At 42.2% G+C, this 13,648-nt stretch overlaps 1 protein-coding gene across 3 annotated transcripts in view; it reads left to right on the top strand.

The window, feature by feature from the left end:
* LOC128686037 (dual oxidase maturation factor 1) overlaps positions 1–13,648 on the top strand; it is a 255,893-nt gene that overhangs the window by 237,905 nt on the left and 4,340 nt on the right. For 2 of the 3 annotated variants that reach the window (XM_070083434.1, XM_070083435.1), the window contains exon 12: positions 848–1,224. In XM_070083434.1, the coding sequence (XP_069939535.1) occupies positions 848–1,224 (377 nt within the window). The remainder of the gene's footprint in view (positions 1–847; positions 1,225–13,648) is intronic. The other variant, XM_070083436.1, reaches the window with a different exon arrangement.

The raw sequence follows: 13,648 nt of genomic DNA, 5'->3' as shown, positions 1-13,648 counted from the left end.
GAGGAGGGGAGAAAGATGGGGAAAGGGAGAGGGGAGAGATAATGGGAGGGGAGAGATGTTAGAGGGGAGAGATGGGAGAGGGAAGAGAGAGAGAGAGATAGGTAGAGAGATATAGGTAAAGAGTGAGAAAGGTAGAGATAGGTCTCTACCTAGGATAGGAAGAGAGGGGGAGAGAAGGAGGGAGGTTCAGATAGTCAGTTCACAGGACGGTGTGAAATCCTGTGTATGTGTGTGTTTGCGTGTGTACTACAGCTTACAAGTGCTTGTTCCTGTGTGTGTGTGTACTCACCTATTTGTACTCACCTATTTGTGGTTGCAGGGGTCGAGTCCTAGCTCCTGGCCCCGCCTCTTCACCGGTTGCTACTAGTGTGTATGTATGTGTGTGTGTGTGTATGTGTGTGTGTGTGTGTGTGTGTGTGTGTGTGTGTGTGTGTGTGTGTGTGTGTGTGTGTGTGTGTGTGTGTGTGTGTGTGTACTCACCTAGTTGAGGTTGCAGGGGTCGAGTCCTAGCTCCTGGCCCCGCCTCTTCACTGGTCGCTACTAGGTCACTCTCCCTGAACCGTGAGCTTTATCATACCACTGCTTAAAGCTATGTATGGATCCTGCCTCCACTACATCGCTTCCCAAACTATACCACTTCCTCTGTGAGTGTGTGCGTGTGTGTCTGCATGGCTGATTGTGTGTATGTCTGCCAGCGAGTTTGTGTTTAAATGTATTATTATTTGTGTGCGTGTGTCTATGTAACTAAAAGAGGTCTGTATATATTTTCATTATTAATATATTTTCATTATTAATGAAGTTATTAAACCACACATGGCTTTTAATCTGTAAAGATAACTTTCTTGAGGTATCTCAGGGTGAGGCCCAGAGTTACGACCAGAACGCCTCAGCCCAAAATTACGACCAGAACGCCTCAGCCCAGAGTTACGACCAGAACGCCTCAGCCCAAAATTACGACCAGAACGCCTCAGCCCAGAGTTACGACCAGAACGCCTCAGCCCACAGCTACGGCCAACACCTCCAAGCAAACACCTACCCACAGCCTTACCAACAGGAGTACCCACAGCCTTATCAACAGGAGTACCAACAGGAGTACCCACAGCCCTACCAACAGGGCCACCAGCAGCCCTACCAACAGGACTACAGTGATCAGGGGTATGGACCTCCCTCGTACCCAGCTCCAGGATACCAAGAGGATGATGAGGATGGCATCTACATGAACACGTACGCATAAAACCCTCTACTTTGATTTAATTGATATATTTAATAAACATAACATTGATAATAATAATATAGTGATGTTACTATTATAACTAGTAGTTGTAGTCGTAGTAGTATTACTACTACGGTAGTAGCAGTACTAGTACTTATAGTGGTTGTAGCAGTACTAGTACTTATAGTGGTTGTAGCAGTACTAGTACTTATAGTGGTTGTAGCAGTACTAGTACTATTAATAGTAGTAGAGGTGGTAGTAAAAAATATTAAGAATAGTATCATTCTTACCACTTATATTCCTAATTAGTATTAGGAATAAACGCATTTACATAGATATATTAGTAAGTAGTAGCGAAGTAGTTGTTGTGGTAGATGCGCCTGTTGTTGTTGTTGTTGTTGTTGTTGTTGTTGTTGTTGTTGTTGTTGTTGTTGTTGTTGTTGTTGTTGTTGTTGCTGCTGCTTCTGCTGCTGTTGCAGCGACAATAACAGCAGGGGCAGCAGGAGCATCAACAGCAGCAGCGGTAGTAGTAATAAAAACAGTACATGTTTTAGCAATAGTAACTGTAATAGTCATAATAGTATTAGCTGTAGTGTGACACAACGCCTGGGGAATGCAAGGTCTGATCCACGGACAGGGTGGGTAGTTCTGTTCTTTGGATAAAGAGTTCTTTAAAAGTACTAAAGTCCTTTTTATGAATGGTTTATCAAGTTATGAATGGTTTATCAAGTTATGAATGGTTTATCAAGTTATGAATGGTTATCAATTTATGAATGGTTTATCAAGTTATGAATGGTTTATTAAGTTATGAATGGTTTATCAAGTTATGAATGGTTTATCAATTTATGAATGGTTTATCAAGTTATGAATGGTTTATTAAGTTATGAATGGTTTATCAAGTTATGAATGGTTTATCAAGTTATGAATGGTTTATCAATTTATGAATGGTTTATCAATTTATGAATGGTTTATCAAGTTATGAATGGTTTATCAAGTTATGAATGGTTTATCAAGTTATGAATGGTTTATCAAGTTATGAATGGTTTATCAAGTTATGTTCAGGAAAGATGGTTCTTCAGAAGGCCCATTTAAACCTAAGTTCGAGATTGTTATCCGAGAGTGTAAACTACCGACTGAGACACTTGTGTATCGTTTGGTTATCATAATGGTGGAAAACTTTCTTAAGGAAACCACTGGCTGGCAAAGCTTCCATAAAAAAAATTCGTCAAATGTTATACAAGTCTCATTCATCAACATGTTGAATTTGTTAATCATGTATATAGTGTATAGTATTGCTTAATGTTGTAACATTCAGATTACATGTGACGTTGCCAGGTCTTGACCTGACCTTGTCATGACCAATCCCTCCAGGACCTTCCAAGTGTATATTATCATGTATCTCTCTTGCCTGCATTCCAGGGAATGCAGATCAAGAACCTTCAACCGTTCCCAGTAATTTAGGTGCCTTATCGTTCCTATGAGTACCGCGAAAGTTATTTGTACACTCTCCAGGTCTGCAATGTCGCCAGCCTTGACGGGGGACGTTAGTGTACAGCAGTATTCCAGCCTATCATTTTCTTAGCGGATGAGGTAGATACATTGTTGTGGTCTTTGAAGGAGAGATCCTCTGACATTATCACTCCCAGGTCCTTCACATTGCGTTTCCGCTCTATTATGGTATACCCTGACACATTTTTAATTTCTTCAAGTTTTCCACATCCGAGCAGTTGAAATTTCTCCTCGTTGAACTTCATATTGCTTTGAGTGCCTCATTCGAAAATTTGGTTGATGTCCGCTTGGAGACTCGCAGTGTCTTCGAAGGAGGTCACTGCAATGGTGATCCGGGTGTCATCTGCAAAGGAAGACACGGAGCTATGGCTTACAGCTCTATATCTGAAATGAGGATGAGGAATAGAATGGGAGCGAGTACTGTGCCTTGTGGAACAGAGCTTTTTACCATGGCTGCCTGGGACTTTACTCTGTTTACTATTACTCTTTGTGTTCTATTTGTCAGGAAGTTGTAGATCCTTCTACCAACTTTTACCGTTATTCCTTTATCCACATTTTGTATGCCATTACACCATTGTCACACTTGTCGAAAGCTTTTGCGAAGTCTGTGTATACATCTGTATTTTGTTTATCCTCTACAGCATCCAGGACCTTGTCATAGTGGTCCAGTAGCTGGGACAGGCAGGAGCGACCTTATCTAAACCCGTGTTGCCCTGGGTTGTGTAACTGATGGGTATCTAGGTGGTTGGCTATCATGCTTCTTAGAACCCTCAAAGATTTTTATATGGGATGTTAATGCTATATCGGTCTGTAGTTCTTTGCAATTGCTTTACTGCCACCTTTGTGGAGTGGGGCTATGTCTGTTGTTTTTAGTGTGTGTGGGATGACCCCTGTGTCCATGGTCCCTCTCCATAAAATGCTGAATACACGCGAGAGGAGCTTCTTGCAATTCTTGATGAACACGGAGTTCCATGAGTCTGGGCCTGGGGCAGAGTGCATGGGCATGTCATTGCCTCTTCAAAATCTTGTGGAATTAGAATAATATCCGAGAGTTTTGGGATGACCAAATTTTGGGTTTCGTTCATGAAGAATTCATTTGTATTGTCGACCCTTAGAGTGGGCAGTGGCATATTTTCTAGTCTTGTAGGCTCTACTATTTATTGGTTTAAGGTGAATTTGTTGCGGAGATTTAATAGTTCGTGTGTGTGTGAATTTTCATCTGAACTGCCTCCCAGGGTGATCTCTGCTAGAACATTGTTTGCTATACTCCTCCATTTTAGGTGTCTCGGGTTGAAATCTTCTAGTAGCAAGATGTTTGGGGCAGGAGTTGGGAGATATTCCACAAGCTGCTCAAGCTGCTCCTGGAATTGCTGGGAAGTTTCATCTGGAGGCTTGTATACTACCACAATGACAAGGTTTTGGTTTTCGATCTTTACCGCCAAAACTTTAAATACATCATTTGAGGCGTTTAGTAGTTCTGTGCAAATGAGCGACTCTGTGACATACAGGCGAACCTCACCTTGTTGCCTCTTTAGTCTGTCGCATCAGAATAGGTTATAACCTGGGATCCACATTTCGTTTTCACGATCCTTTATGTGGGTCTCTGTGAATGCTGCAAACCTTGCATTTGACTCCATGAGCAGTCCCTTGATGTAAGGAATTTTTTTTTTTGACGGCTTTAGACCCTGTATGTTTGCAAAGACAAATGTCGTATGGGTGGAATTTAGAGGGGTTTTATTTGCTGGCTCTAATATCTGTTGTTCTGTGGTAGAGGCCAATGTCCGTGCCTCTGCTCCAGAAGTGTTTGCAGGTGGTGTAGGATTATTGTCATTTCTTGCCAATCTTTTACCACTCCTGGCCTTAAAAACCTCTGCCCCTGGAGAGGTTGTGGCTCCTTTTTTTTTTTGTTTCCCATAGTCTGGCTGGTCTGTGGCTTCTAGTCCCCTTTAGATGATGTGCCTGGCAGTATGCATTGTAGGATTTTCTTTCATGGATTTATGAGCGACACATTTCTGGGTGAAATATGTTGCAAGAAAGGAAGTTGCACTCTCCTGTTGTCATGTAGGTGCGGCACTTTTTGCGATGGTCAAAGATGCATGTCCCACCTGTTTTACCAGATATATGGTGCCTGCAGATAACCAAGGCATAGTATTTACATAATTTGTACTTCTGTTTGCTAGGATTTATTGTAACTGCATTCACTGCTGGTGCATTTATTTTTCCTGTTTCCTCAATATATTTTACCCCTGTATGGACATCAGTGCTTCCACCAGGTTTTGCTGGTAGTGTGTCGACACTATTCCCTAAGGCATCATCCCATTTTGATCCATCTCCAGCAGTATCTATTTTGAACCTCTGTGGACTGAATGAAGTTATCACAGTGCTCTCCAGGACAACACAAGTATCCTCACGAGCGCTGTCTTCTAAGACATCATTAGGACCCTCTGGAGCACTTTCCTCCAGGACAACACTAGCACCCACAGCACTGTCCTCTAGGACAGCACTAGCACCCTCAGGAGCACTGTCCAAGACAGCCCCGTCCCTACCACCCATCTTTTTTTCCTAGCTGTTATACCATGCTGACATGTCTTTCAAGAAGGATGTTTTATTGGTGTTCTTGTCTTTTAATATAGATGTCATTTCCTCATACAGGTGTATCTCGTTAGGGCAGACCCAAAAACATCTCTCTGACTTTGTCAAGTGTGGTCACTAGTTTAAAATCCCTGCATATACCATGGGGCCATTGACCACACAGATGGCAAGCAATCCAGACCTTACAATACTAGACAGTTCTTCTAGCAAGCTAGTCTATAATTCCCAATGTATTTAATTTTTTGAAACAGTTCTTCCGATTTGGCTTTATTTAGAACGAAACCGTTTGAATCCGCTCGAATCCGGCTTTATTTCCAACAAAAGCGTTTGAATCCTCCTGAATCCAGCGAAACTGGAAGAATCCAATTAGTGGATCACTGTATATCTTTTTCCTAATAAGCACCTTAACAGTAGATCTATCTGTATAGTAACTATTTGTTGTAGTTACTGTTTAAGTTTTTGATAGGGTGCGCAGACCCCCGTCAGTTAGTGAAACCAGTCAGAGGACACATTATCAACAAATTCATTTGAATCCGGTCATTGGATGAATCCAGGCAGATCCGGATTAGGCTCACTGGGTGATTTTGGACTAGCTCATGAAAAGGATTACTGGAAAAAATTAAAAAGAGTAATATGCGTTCAGTTTGATACAGAAAGTATAACTTGCGTGTTCGGCGCCGATGGCTTCATATAAGAAGATTACTGGAGGAATAATGATTTCCGTTGTGTATATTGTGACCAGATTTACCACACACTGTATACGTTACTCCATCACAATAAGTACTAACTATACACTGTTTATCATATTTCTACAAAACTGTACACTTCTCGTATTTCTTGGAGATTTTGCACCTCTTCGTATTTCAGCAGTAATGTTTTACGCTCTGGAATCACTAATTATAAGCCAGGTACACTAGCCGACCTACGTGGGAGGGTTCTGGCAACTGTTTACAACATGAACCTGTCTCTTTGGGTCTTACACTTCAGTTTTAAATTTCACCTTATCATTTATTATCCATATACTAGGGTACCACTGTGGTACACACTATAACACTAAGTATAACACACTATTATCAGGAAGACTGTCTTTCCTCTGACCAAGAAGTTCTAATATTATGTAGCGCTGACTTGAAGTGTGTATCATTGCAAGAGTCAGGAGATGGTGAAGACCAAGTATAGAATGAATATTAGCCTTGGGGAAGTCAGGGCAGACCTTAATTTTGGCTCTCCAGTGAACCGGCTGGGAGGAATATCTCGAGGCCACCTAAATGTTCCATCAATGCTGCCTTCCTGTCTCGATGTAGGTGTACTCGCCTATCTTTGATTGCTGGGGTTGAGTCTCAGCTCTTGGCACCGCCACTTCGCTGGTCTTTACTAGGTCCACTCTTTTCCGCTTCCAAGAGGGTCATCGTACCTCTTCATAAAGCTATGTATGGATCCTGCCTCCACTACATCACTCTACAGATTGAGTCACTTCCTGACAAATCTGAAGAAATACGTACTCACCTATTTGTACTCACCTATTTGTGGTTGCAGGGGTCGAGTCACAGCTCCTGGCCCCGCCTCTTCACTGATTGCTACTAGGTCCTCTCTCTCCCTGCTCCATGAGCTTTGTCATACCTCGCCTTAAAACCATGTATGGTTCCCGCCTCCACTACTTCGCTTTCTAGGCTATTCCACGGCTTGACTACTCTATGACTGAAGAAATACTTCCTAACATCCTTTTGATTCATATGAGTCTTCAACTTCCAATTGTGACCTCTTGTGTCTGTGTCCCATCTCTGGAACATCCCGTCTTTGTCCACCTCGTCTATTCCGCGCAGTATTTTATATGTCATTATCATGTCTCCCCTGACCGTCCTTGCCTCCAGTGTCGTCAGGCCGATTTCCCTCAACCTTTCGTCGTAGGACAATCCCCGTAGCTCTGGGACTAGTCTTGTTACAAACCTTTGCACTTTCTCTAATTTCTTGACGTGCTTGACTAGGTGTGGATTCCAAACTGGTGCTGCATACTCCAGTATGGGCCTGACGTAAATGGTATACAGAGTCTTGAACGAATCCTTACTGAGGTATCGGAACGCTATCCGTAGGTTTGCCAGGCGCCCGTATGCTGCAGCAGTTATCTGATTGATGTGCGCCTCGGGAGATATACTCGGTGTTATACTCACCCCTAGATATTTTTCCTTGAGTGAGGTTTGCAGACTTTGGCCGTCTAAACTATATTGTGTCTGCAGTCTTCTTTGCCCTTCCCCAATCTTCATGACTTTGCATTTGGCAGGGTTAAACTCAAGGAGCCAGTTGCTGGACCAGGCTTGTAGCCTGTCCAGGTCTCTTTGCAGTCCTGCCTGATCCTCATCCAATTTGATTCTTCTCATTAACTTCACATCGTCCGCAAACAAGGACACTTCTGAGTCTATCCCTTCCGTTATGTCATTCACATATACCAAGAACAGCACAGGTCCTAGGACTGACCCCTGTGGAACCCCGCTTGTCACAGGCACTCACTCTGACACCTCGTCACGAACCATGACTCGTTGTTGCCTTCCTGTCAGGTATTCTCTGATCCATTGCAGTGCCTTTCCTGTAATGTGTGCCTGATCCTCTAGCTTTTGCAGTAACCTCTTGTGAGGAACTGTGTCGAAGGCCTTCTTGCAGTCCAAAAAAAATGCAGTCGATCCACCCCTCTCTCTCTTGTCTTACTTCTGTCACCTTGTCATAAAACTCTAGTAGGTTTGTGACACAGGATTTTCCTTCCCTGAAACCGTGCTGGTTGTCAATTATACACTTGTTTCTTTCCAGGTGCTCCACCACTCTCCTCCTGATGATCTTCTCCATGACCTTGCATACTATACATGTTAGTGATACAGGTCTGTAGTTTAGTGCCTCATGTCTGTCTCCCTTTTAAAAAATTGGGACTACATTTGCCATCTTCCATACCTCAGGGAGTTGCCCAGTTTCAAATGATGTGTTGAAGATCTTTGTTAACGGTACACACAATATCTCTGCTCCCTCTTTAAGGACCCACGGAGAGATGTTGTCTGGTCCCACCGCCTTTGAGGTGTCAAGTTCGCATAGCAGCTTCTTCACCTCCTCCTTGGTTATATGTACCTCATCCGTCACTTGCTGGTGCACCCCCCCTGCTCTGATTTCCTGGAGTCCTACTGGTTTCCACTGTAAATACTTCTTTAAATCTTGTGTTGAGCTCCTGACATACCTCCCGGTCGTTTCTTGTGAATTCCCCATCACCCTTCCTCAGTCTGATTACCTGGTCCTTGACTGTTGTTTTCCTCCTGATGTGGCTGTACAACAGCTTCGGGTCAGTCTTGACTTTCGATGCTATGTCATTTTCGTATTGCCGCTGAGCCTCCCTTCTTATCTGTGCATATTCGTTTCTGACTCTTCGGCTAATCTCTTTATTTTCCTGAGTTCTCTGTCTTCTGTACCTTTTCCATTCTCTAGTACACCTAGTTTTTGCCTCCCTACACCTTTGGGTGAACCAAGGACTCGTTCTGTTCTTCCCATTATTTCTGTTTCCCTTAGGAACAAACCTCTCCTCTGCCTCCTTGCATTTTGTTGCCTCATAATCCATGAGTAGTAGGTTGGTAGACAGCAACCACCCAGGGAAGTACTACCGTCCTGCCAGATGACTGTGAAACAGAAACCTGTAACTGTTTTGCATGATGGTAGGATTGCTGGTTTCTTTTTCTGTCTCATAAACACGCTAGATAACAGGGATATCTTGCTACTCCTACTTACACTTTGGTCACACTTCACAGACACGCTCATGCATATATATATACATACATCTAGGTTTTTCTCCTTTTTCTAAATAGCTCTTGTTCTTCTTTATTTCTTCTATTGTCCATGGGGAAGTGGAAAAGAATTTTTACTCCGGAAGCCATGCGTGTCGTATGAGGCGACTAAAATGCCGGGAGCAATGGGCTAGTAACTCCTTCTCCTGTAGACATTTACTAAAAATGAGAAGAAGAAAAACTTTATAAAACTGGGATGCTTAAATGTGCGTGGATGTAGTGCGGATGACAAGAAACAGATGATTGCTGATGTTATGAATGAAAAGAAGTTGGATGTTCTGGCCCTAAGCGAAACAAAGCTGAAGGGGGTAGGGGAGTTTCAGTGGGGGGAAATAAATGGGATTAAATCTGGAGTATCTGAGAGAGTTAGAGCAAAGGAAGGGGTAGCAGTAATGTTGAATGATCAGTTATGGAAGGAGAAAAGAGAATATGAATGTGTAAATTCAAGAATTATGTGGATTAAAGTAAAGGTTGGATGCGAGAAGTGGGTTATGATAAGCGTGTATGCACCTGGAGAAGAGAGGAATGCAGTGGAGAGAGAGAGATTTTGGGAGATGTTAAGTGAATGTATAGGAGCCTTTGAACCAAGTGAGAGAGTAATTGTGGTAGGGGACATGAATGCTAAAGTAGGAGAAACTTTTAGAGAGGGTGTGGTAGGTAAGTTTGGGGTGCCAGGTGTAAATGATAATGGGAGAGCTTGGATTGAACTTTGTATAGAAAGGGGTTTAGTTAGAGGTAATACATATTTTAAGAAAAAGAGGATAAATAAGTATACAAGATATGATGTAGGGCGAAATGACAGTAGTTTGTTGGATTATGTATTGGTAGATAAAAGACTGTTGAGTAGACTTCAGGATGTACATGTTTATAGAGGGGCCACAGATATATCAGATCACTTTCTAGCTGTAGCTACACGGAGAGTAAAAGGAAGATGGGATACAAGGAGAATAGAAGCATCAGGGAAGAGAGAGGTGAAGGTTTATAAACTAAAAGAGGAGGCAGTTAGGATAAGATATAAACAGCTATTGGAGGATAGATGGGCTAATGAGAGCATAGGCAATGGGGTCGAAGAGGTATGGGGTAGGTTTAAAAATGTAGTGTTAGAGTGTTCAGCAGAAGTTTGTGGTTACAGGAAAGTGGGTGCGGGAGGGAAGAGGAGCGATTGGTGGAATGATGATGTAAAGAGAGTAGTAAGGGAGAAAAAGTTAGCATATGAGAAGTTTTTACAAAGTAGAAGTGATGCAAGGAGGGAAGAGTATATGGAGAAAAAGATAGAGGTTAAGAGAGTGGTGAAGCAATGTAAAAAGAGAGCAAATGAGAGAGTGGGTGATAAGAAAAAGTTTTGGAGTGAGATTAACAAGTTAAGAAAGCGTAGAGAACAAATGGATTTGCCAGTTAAAAATAGGAGAGTAGAGTTATTAAATGGAGAGTTAGAGGTATTGGGAAGATGGAGGGAATATTTTGAGGAATTGTTAAATGTTGATGAAGATAGGGAAGCTGTGATTTCGTGTATAGGACAAGGAGGAATAACATCTTGTAGGAGTGAGGAAGAGCCAGTTGTGAGTGTGGGGGAAGTTCGTGAGGCAGTAGGTAAAAATGAAAGGGGGTAAGGCAGCCGGGATTGATGGGATAAAGATAGAAATGTTAAAAGCAGGTGGGGATATAGTTTTGGAGTGGTTGGTGCAATTATTTAATAAATGTATGGAAGAGGGTAAGGTACCTAGGGATTGGCAGAGAGCATGCATAGTTCCTTTGTATAAAGGCAAAGGGGATAAAAGAGAGTGCAAAAATTAAAGGGGGATAAGTCTGCTGAGTATACCTGGTAATGTGTATGGCAGAGTTATTATTGAAAGAATTAAGAGTAAGACGGAGAATAGGATAGCAGATGAACAAGGAGGCTTTAGGAAAGGTAGGGGGTGTGTGGACCAGGTGTTTACAGTGAAACATATAAGTGAATAGTATTTAGATAAGGCTAAAGAGGTCTTTGTGGCATTTATGGATTTGGAAAAGGCGTATGACAGGGTGGATAGGGGGGCAATGTGGCAGATGTTGCAAGTGTATGGTGTAGGAGGTAGGTTACTGAAAGCAGTGAAGAGTTTTTACGAGGATAGTGAGGCTCAAGTTAGAGTATGTAAAGTAAAAGGACACAAGAGCAACTAATGTGACATTTATTGTGGCAACGTTTCGCTCTCCAGGAGCTTTATCAAGCCATTACAAACAATACATGGACACAGATGGTATATATAGGAACAGAGTGAGGTGAATACTAGTGAGGTACCATTTCGATGTTCACTAGTGGTAGTAGTAGTGGTAGTGACAAAAGTAATACAATATGGTAGAGCAATTAATTCGTACATGAGTAAAAGGATATAAAAGCTATTACTTGGGTAACATAAAAATAGGTTGGACAAATATAGACTGGAATGAGGCAGCTTGTTTCAGTGTTCACTCTCTGTGCTGTGTGTAGTATAACAGGAGAGACTATGTGATGGCAGGGTTTACTGTTTTCAGGAGGATTCTTGCTAAGACTTCGGAGATGGTGAAGCTGCCGTTGTTTTGTTTAATTGTATTCGAAACAGCGATCAGTGCTGATTCAAGGCACTTGCGTGTGCGGAAATTAGTTTCTTTAATCACTAATTGGGCGTCTCTGAATTTCATGAGATGATTGGTGGAATTCCGGTGTTGTACACAGGCGTTGTTTAAGTTGTCGTTCCTACATGCGTAAATGTGTTCATTGAGGCGGGTGTCGAGGTTTCTTGCTGTTTCACCTACGTAGATCTTGTCACAGCCTCCACAGGGTATAGTGTAAACTCCTGCATTGACTGGTTCGTGGTGCTTGGGTTTTGTCCTGGTTAGATCCTTAATTGAAGTGGTAGAAGCGATGGCGACTCTGGTGTTAGCTTGTGAAAGTACTTTTGAGACGTTTAGTGCAACCTGGCTGTTGGGAAGAATTATAACTTTGTTGGGAGCGGTGTTGATGCGTGGAGAATTGATGATCTGAAGAGCTCTTTTCTTGCAGTCTTTGATGAAAAAAGAAGGAAATTGTAACTCAGTGAATGTTTGGTGAATGTAAGTACATTCCTCGTCAAGAAACTCAGGACTACAAATTCGGTATGCTCTTAGGAAAAACCCGATGATGGTGCCTCTTTTGGTCTTGGTATCTTGGTATCTTCAGATCATCAATTCTCCACGCATCAACACCGCTCCCAACAAAGTTATAATTCTTCCCAACAGCCAGGTTGCACTAAACGTCTCAAAAGTACTTTCACAAGCTAACACCAGAGTCGCCATCGCTTCTACCACTTCAATTAAGGATCTAACCAGGACAAAACCCAAGCACCACGAACCAGTCAATGCAGGAGTTTACACTATACCCTGTGGAGGCTGTGACAAGATCTACGTAGGTGAAACAGCAAGAAACCTCGACACCCGCCTCAATGAACACATTTACGCATGTAGGAACGACAACTTAAACAACGCCTGTGTACAACACCGGAATTCCACCAATCATCTCATGAAATTCAGAGACGCCCAATTAGTGATTAAAGAAACTAATTTCCGCACACGCAAGTGCCTTGAATCAGCAATGATCGCTGTTTCGAATACAATTAAACAAAACAACGGCAGCTTCACCATCTCCGAAGTCTTAGCAAGAATCCTCCTGAAAACAGTAAACCCTGCCATCACATAGTCTCTCCTGTTATACTACACACAGCACAGAGAGTGAACACTGAAACAAGCTGCCTCATTCCAGTCTATATTTGTCCAACCTATTTTTATGTTACCCAAGTAATAGCTTTTATATCCTTTTACTCATGTACGAATTAATTGCTCTACCATATTGTATTACTTTTGTCACTACCACTACTACTACCACTAGTGAACATCGAAATGGTACCTCACTAGTATTCACCTCACTCTGTTCCTATATATACCATCTGTGTCCATGTATTGTTTGTAATGGCTTGATAAAGCTCCTGGAGAGCGAAACGTTGCCACAATAAATGTCACATTAGTTGCACTTGTGTCCTTTTACTTTACATATTGTCGGTAATTCTACCAACTTTATTAGAGTATGTAGAAAAGAGGGAAATTATTTCCCAGTAAAAGTAGGCCTTAGACAAGGATGTGTGATGTCACCGTGGTTGTTTAATATATTTATAGATGGGGTTGTAAGAGAAGTAAATGTGAGGGTCTTGGCAAGAGGCGTGGAGTTAAAAGATAAAGAATCACACACAAAGTGGGAGTTGTCACAGCTGCTCTTTGCTGATGACACTGTGCTCTTGGGAGATTCTGAAGAGAAGTTGCAGAGATTGGTGCATGAATTTGGTAGGGTGTGCAAAAGAAGAAAATTAAAGGTGAATACAGGAAAGAGTAAGGTTATGAGGATAACAAAAAGATTAGGTGATGAAAGATTGAATATCAGATTGGAGGGAGAGAGTATGGAGGAGGTATATGTATTCAGATATTTGAGAGTGGACGTGTCAGCGGATGAGTCTATGAAAGATGAGGTGAATCATAG

Source organism: Cherax quadricarinatus, chromosome 9, assembly GCF_038502225.1.
Source record: "Cherax quadricarinatus isolate ZL_2023a chromosome 9, ASM3850222v1, whole genome shotgun sequence".
Taxonomy (NCBI): domain Eukaryota; kingdom Metazoa; phylum Arthropoda; class Malacostraca; order Decapoda; family Parastacidae; genus Cherax; species Cherax quadricarinatus.
Note: the sequence above shows the minus strand (reverse complement) of the source record. Positions and strands in the feature narration are given on the sequence as shown.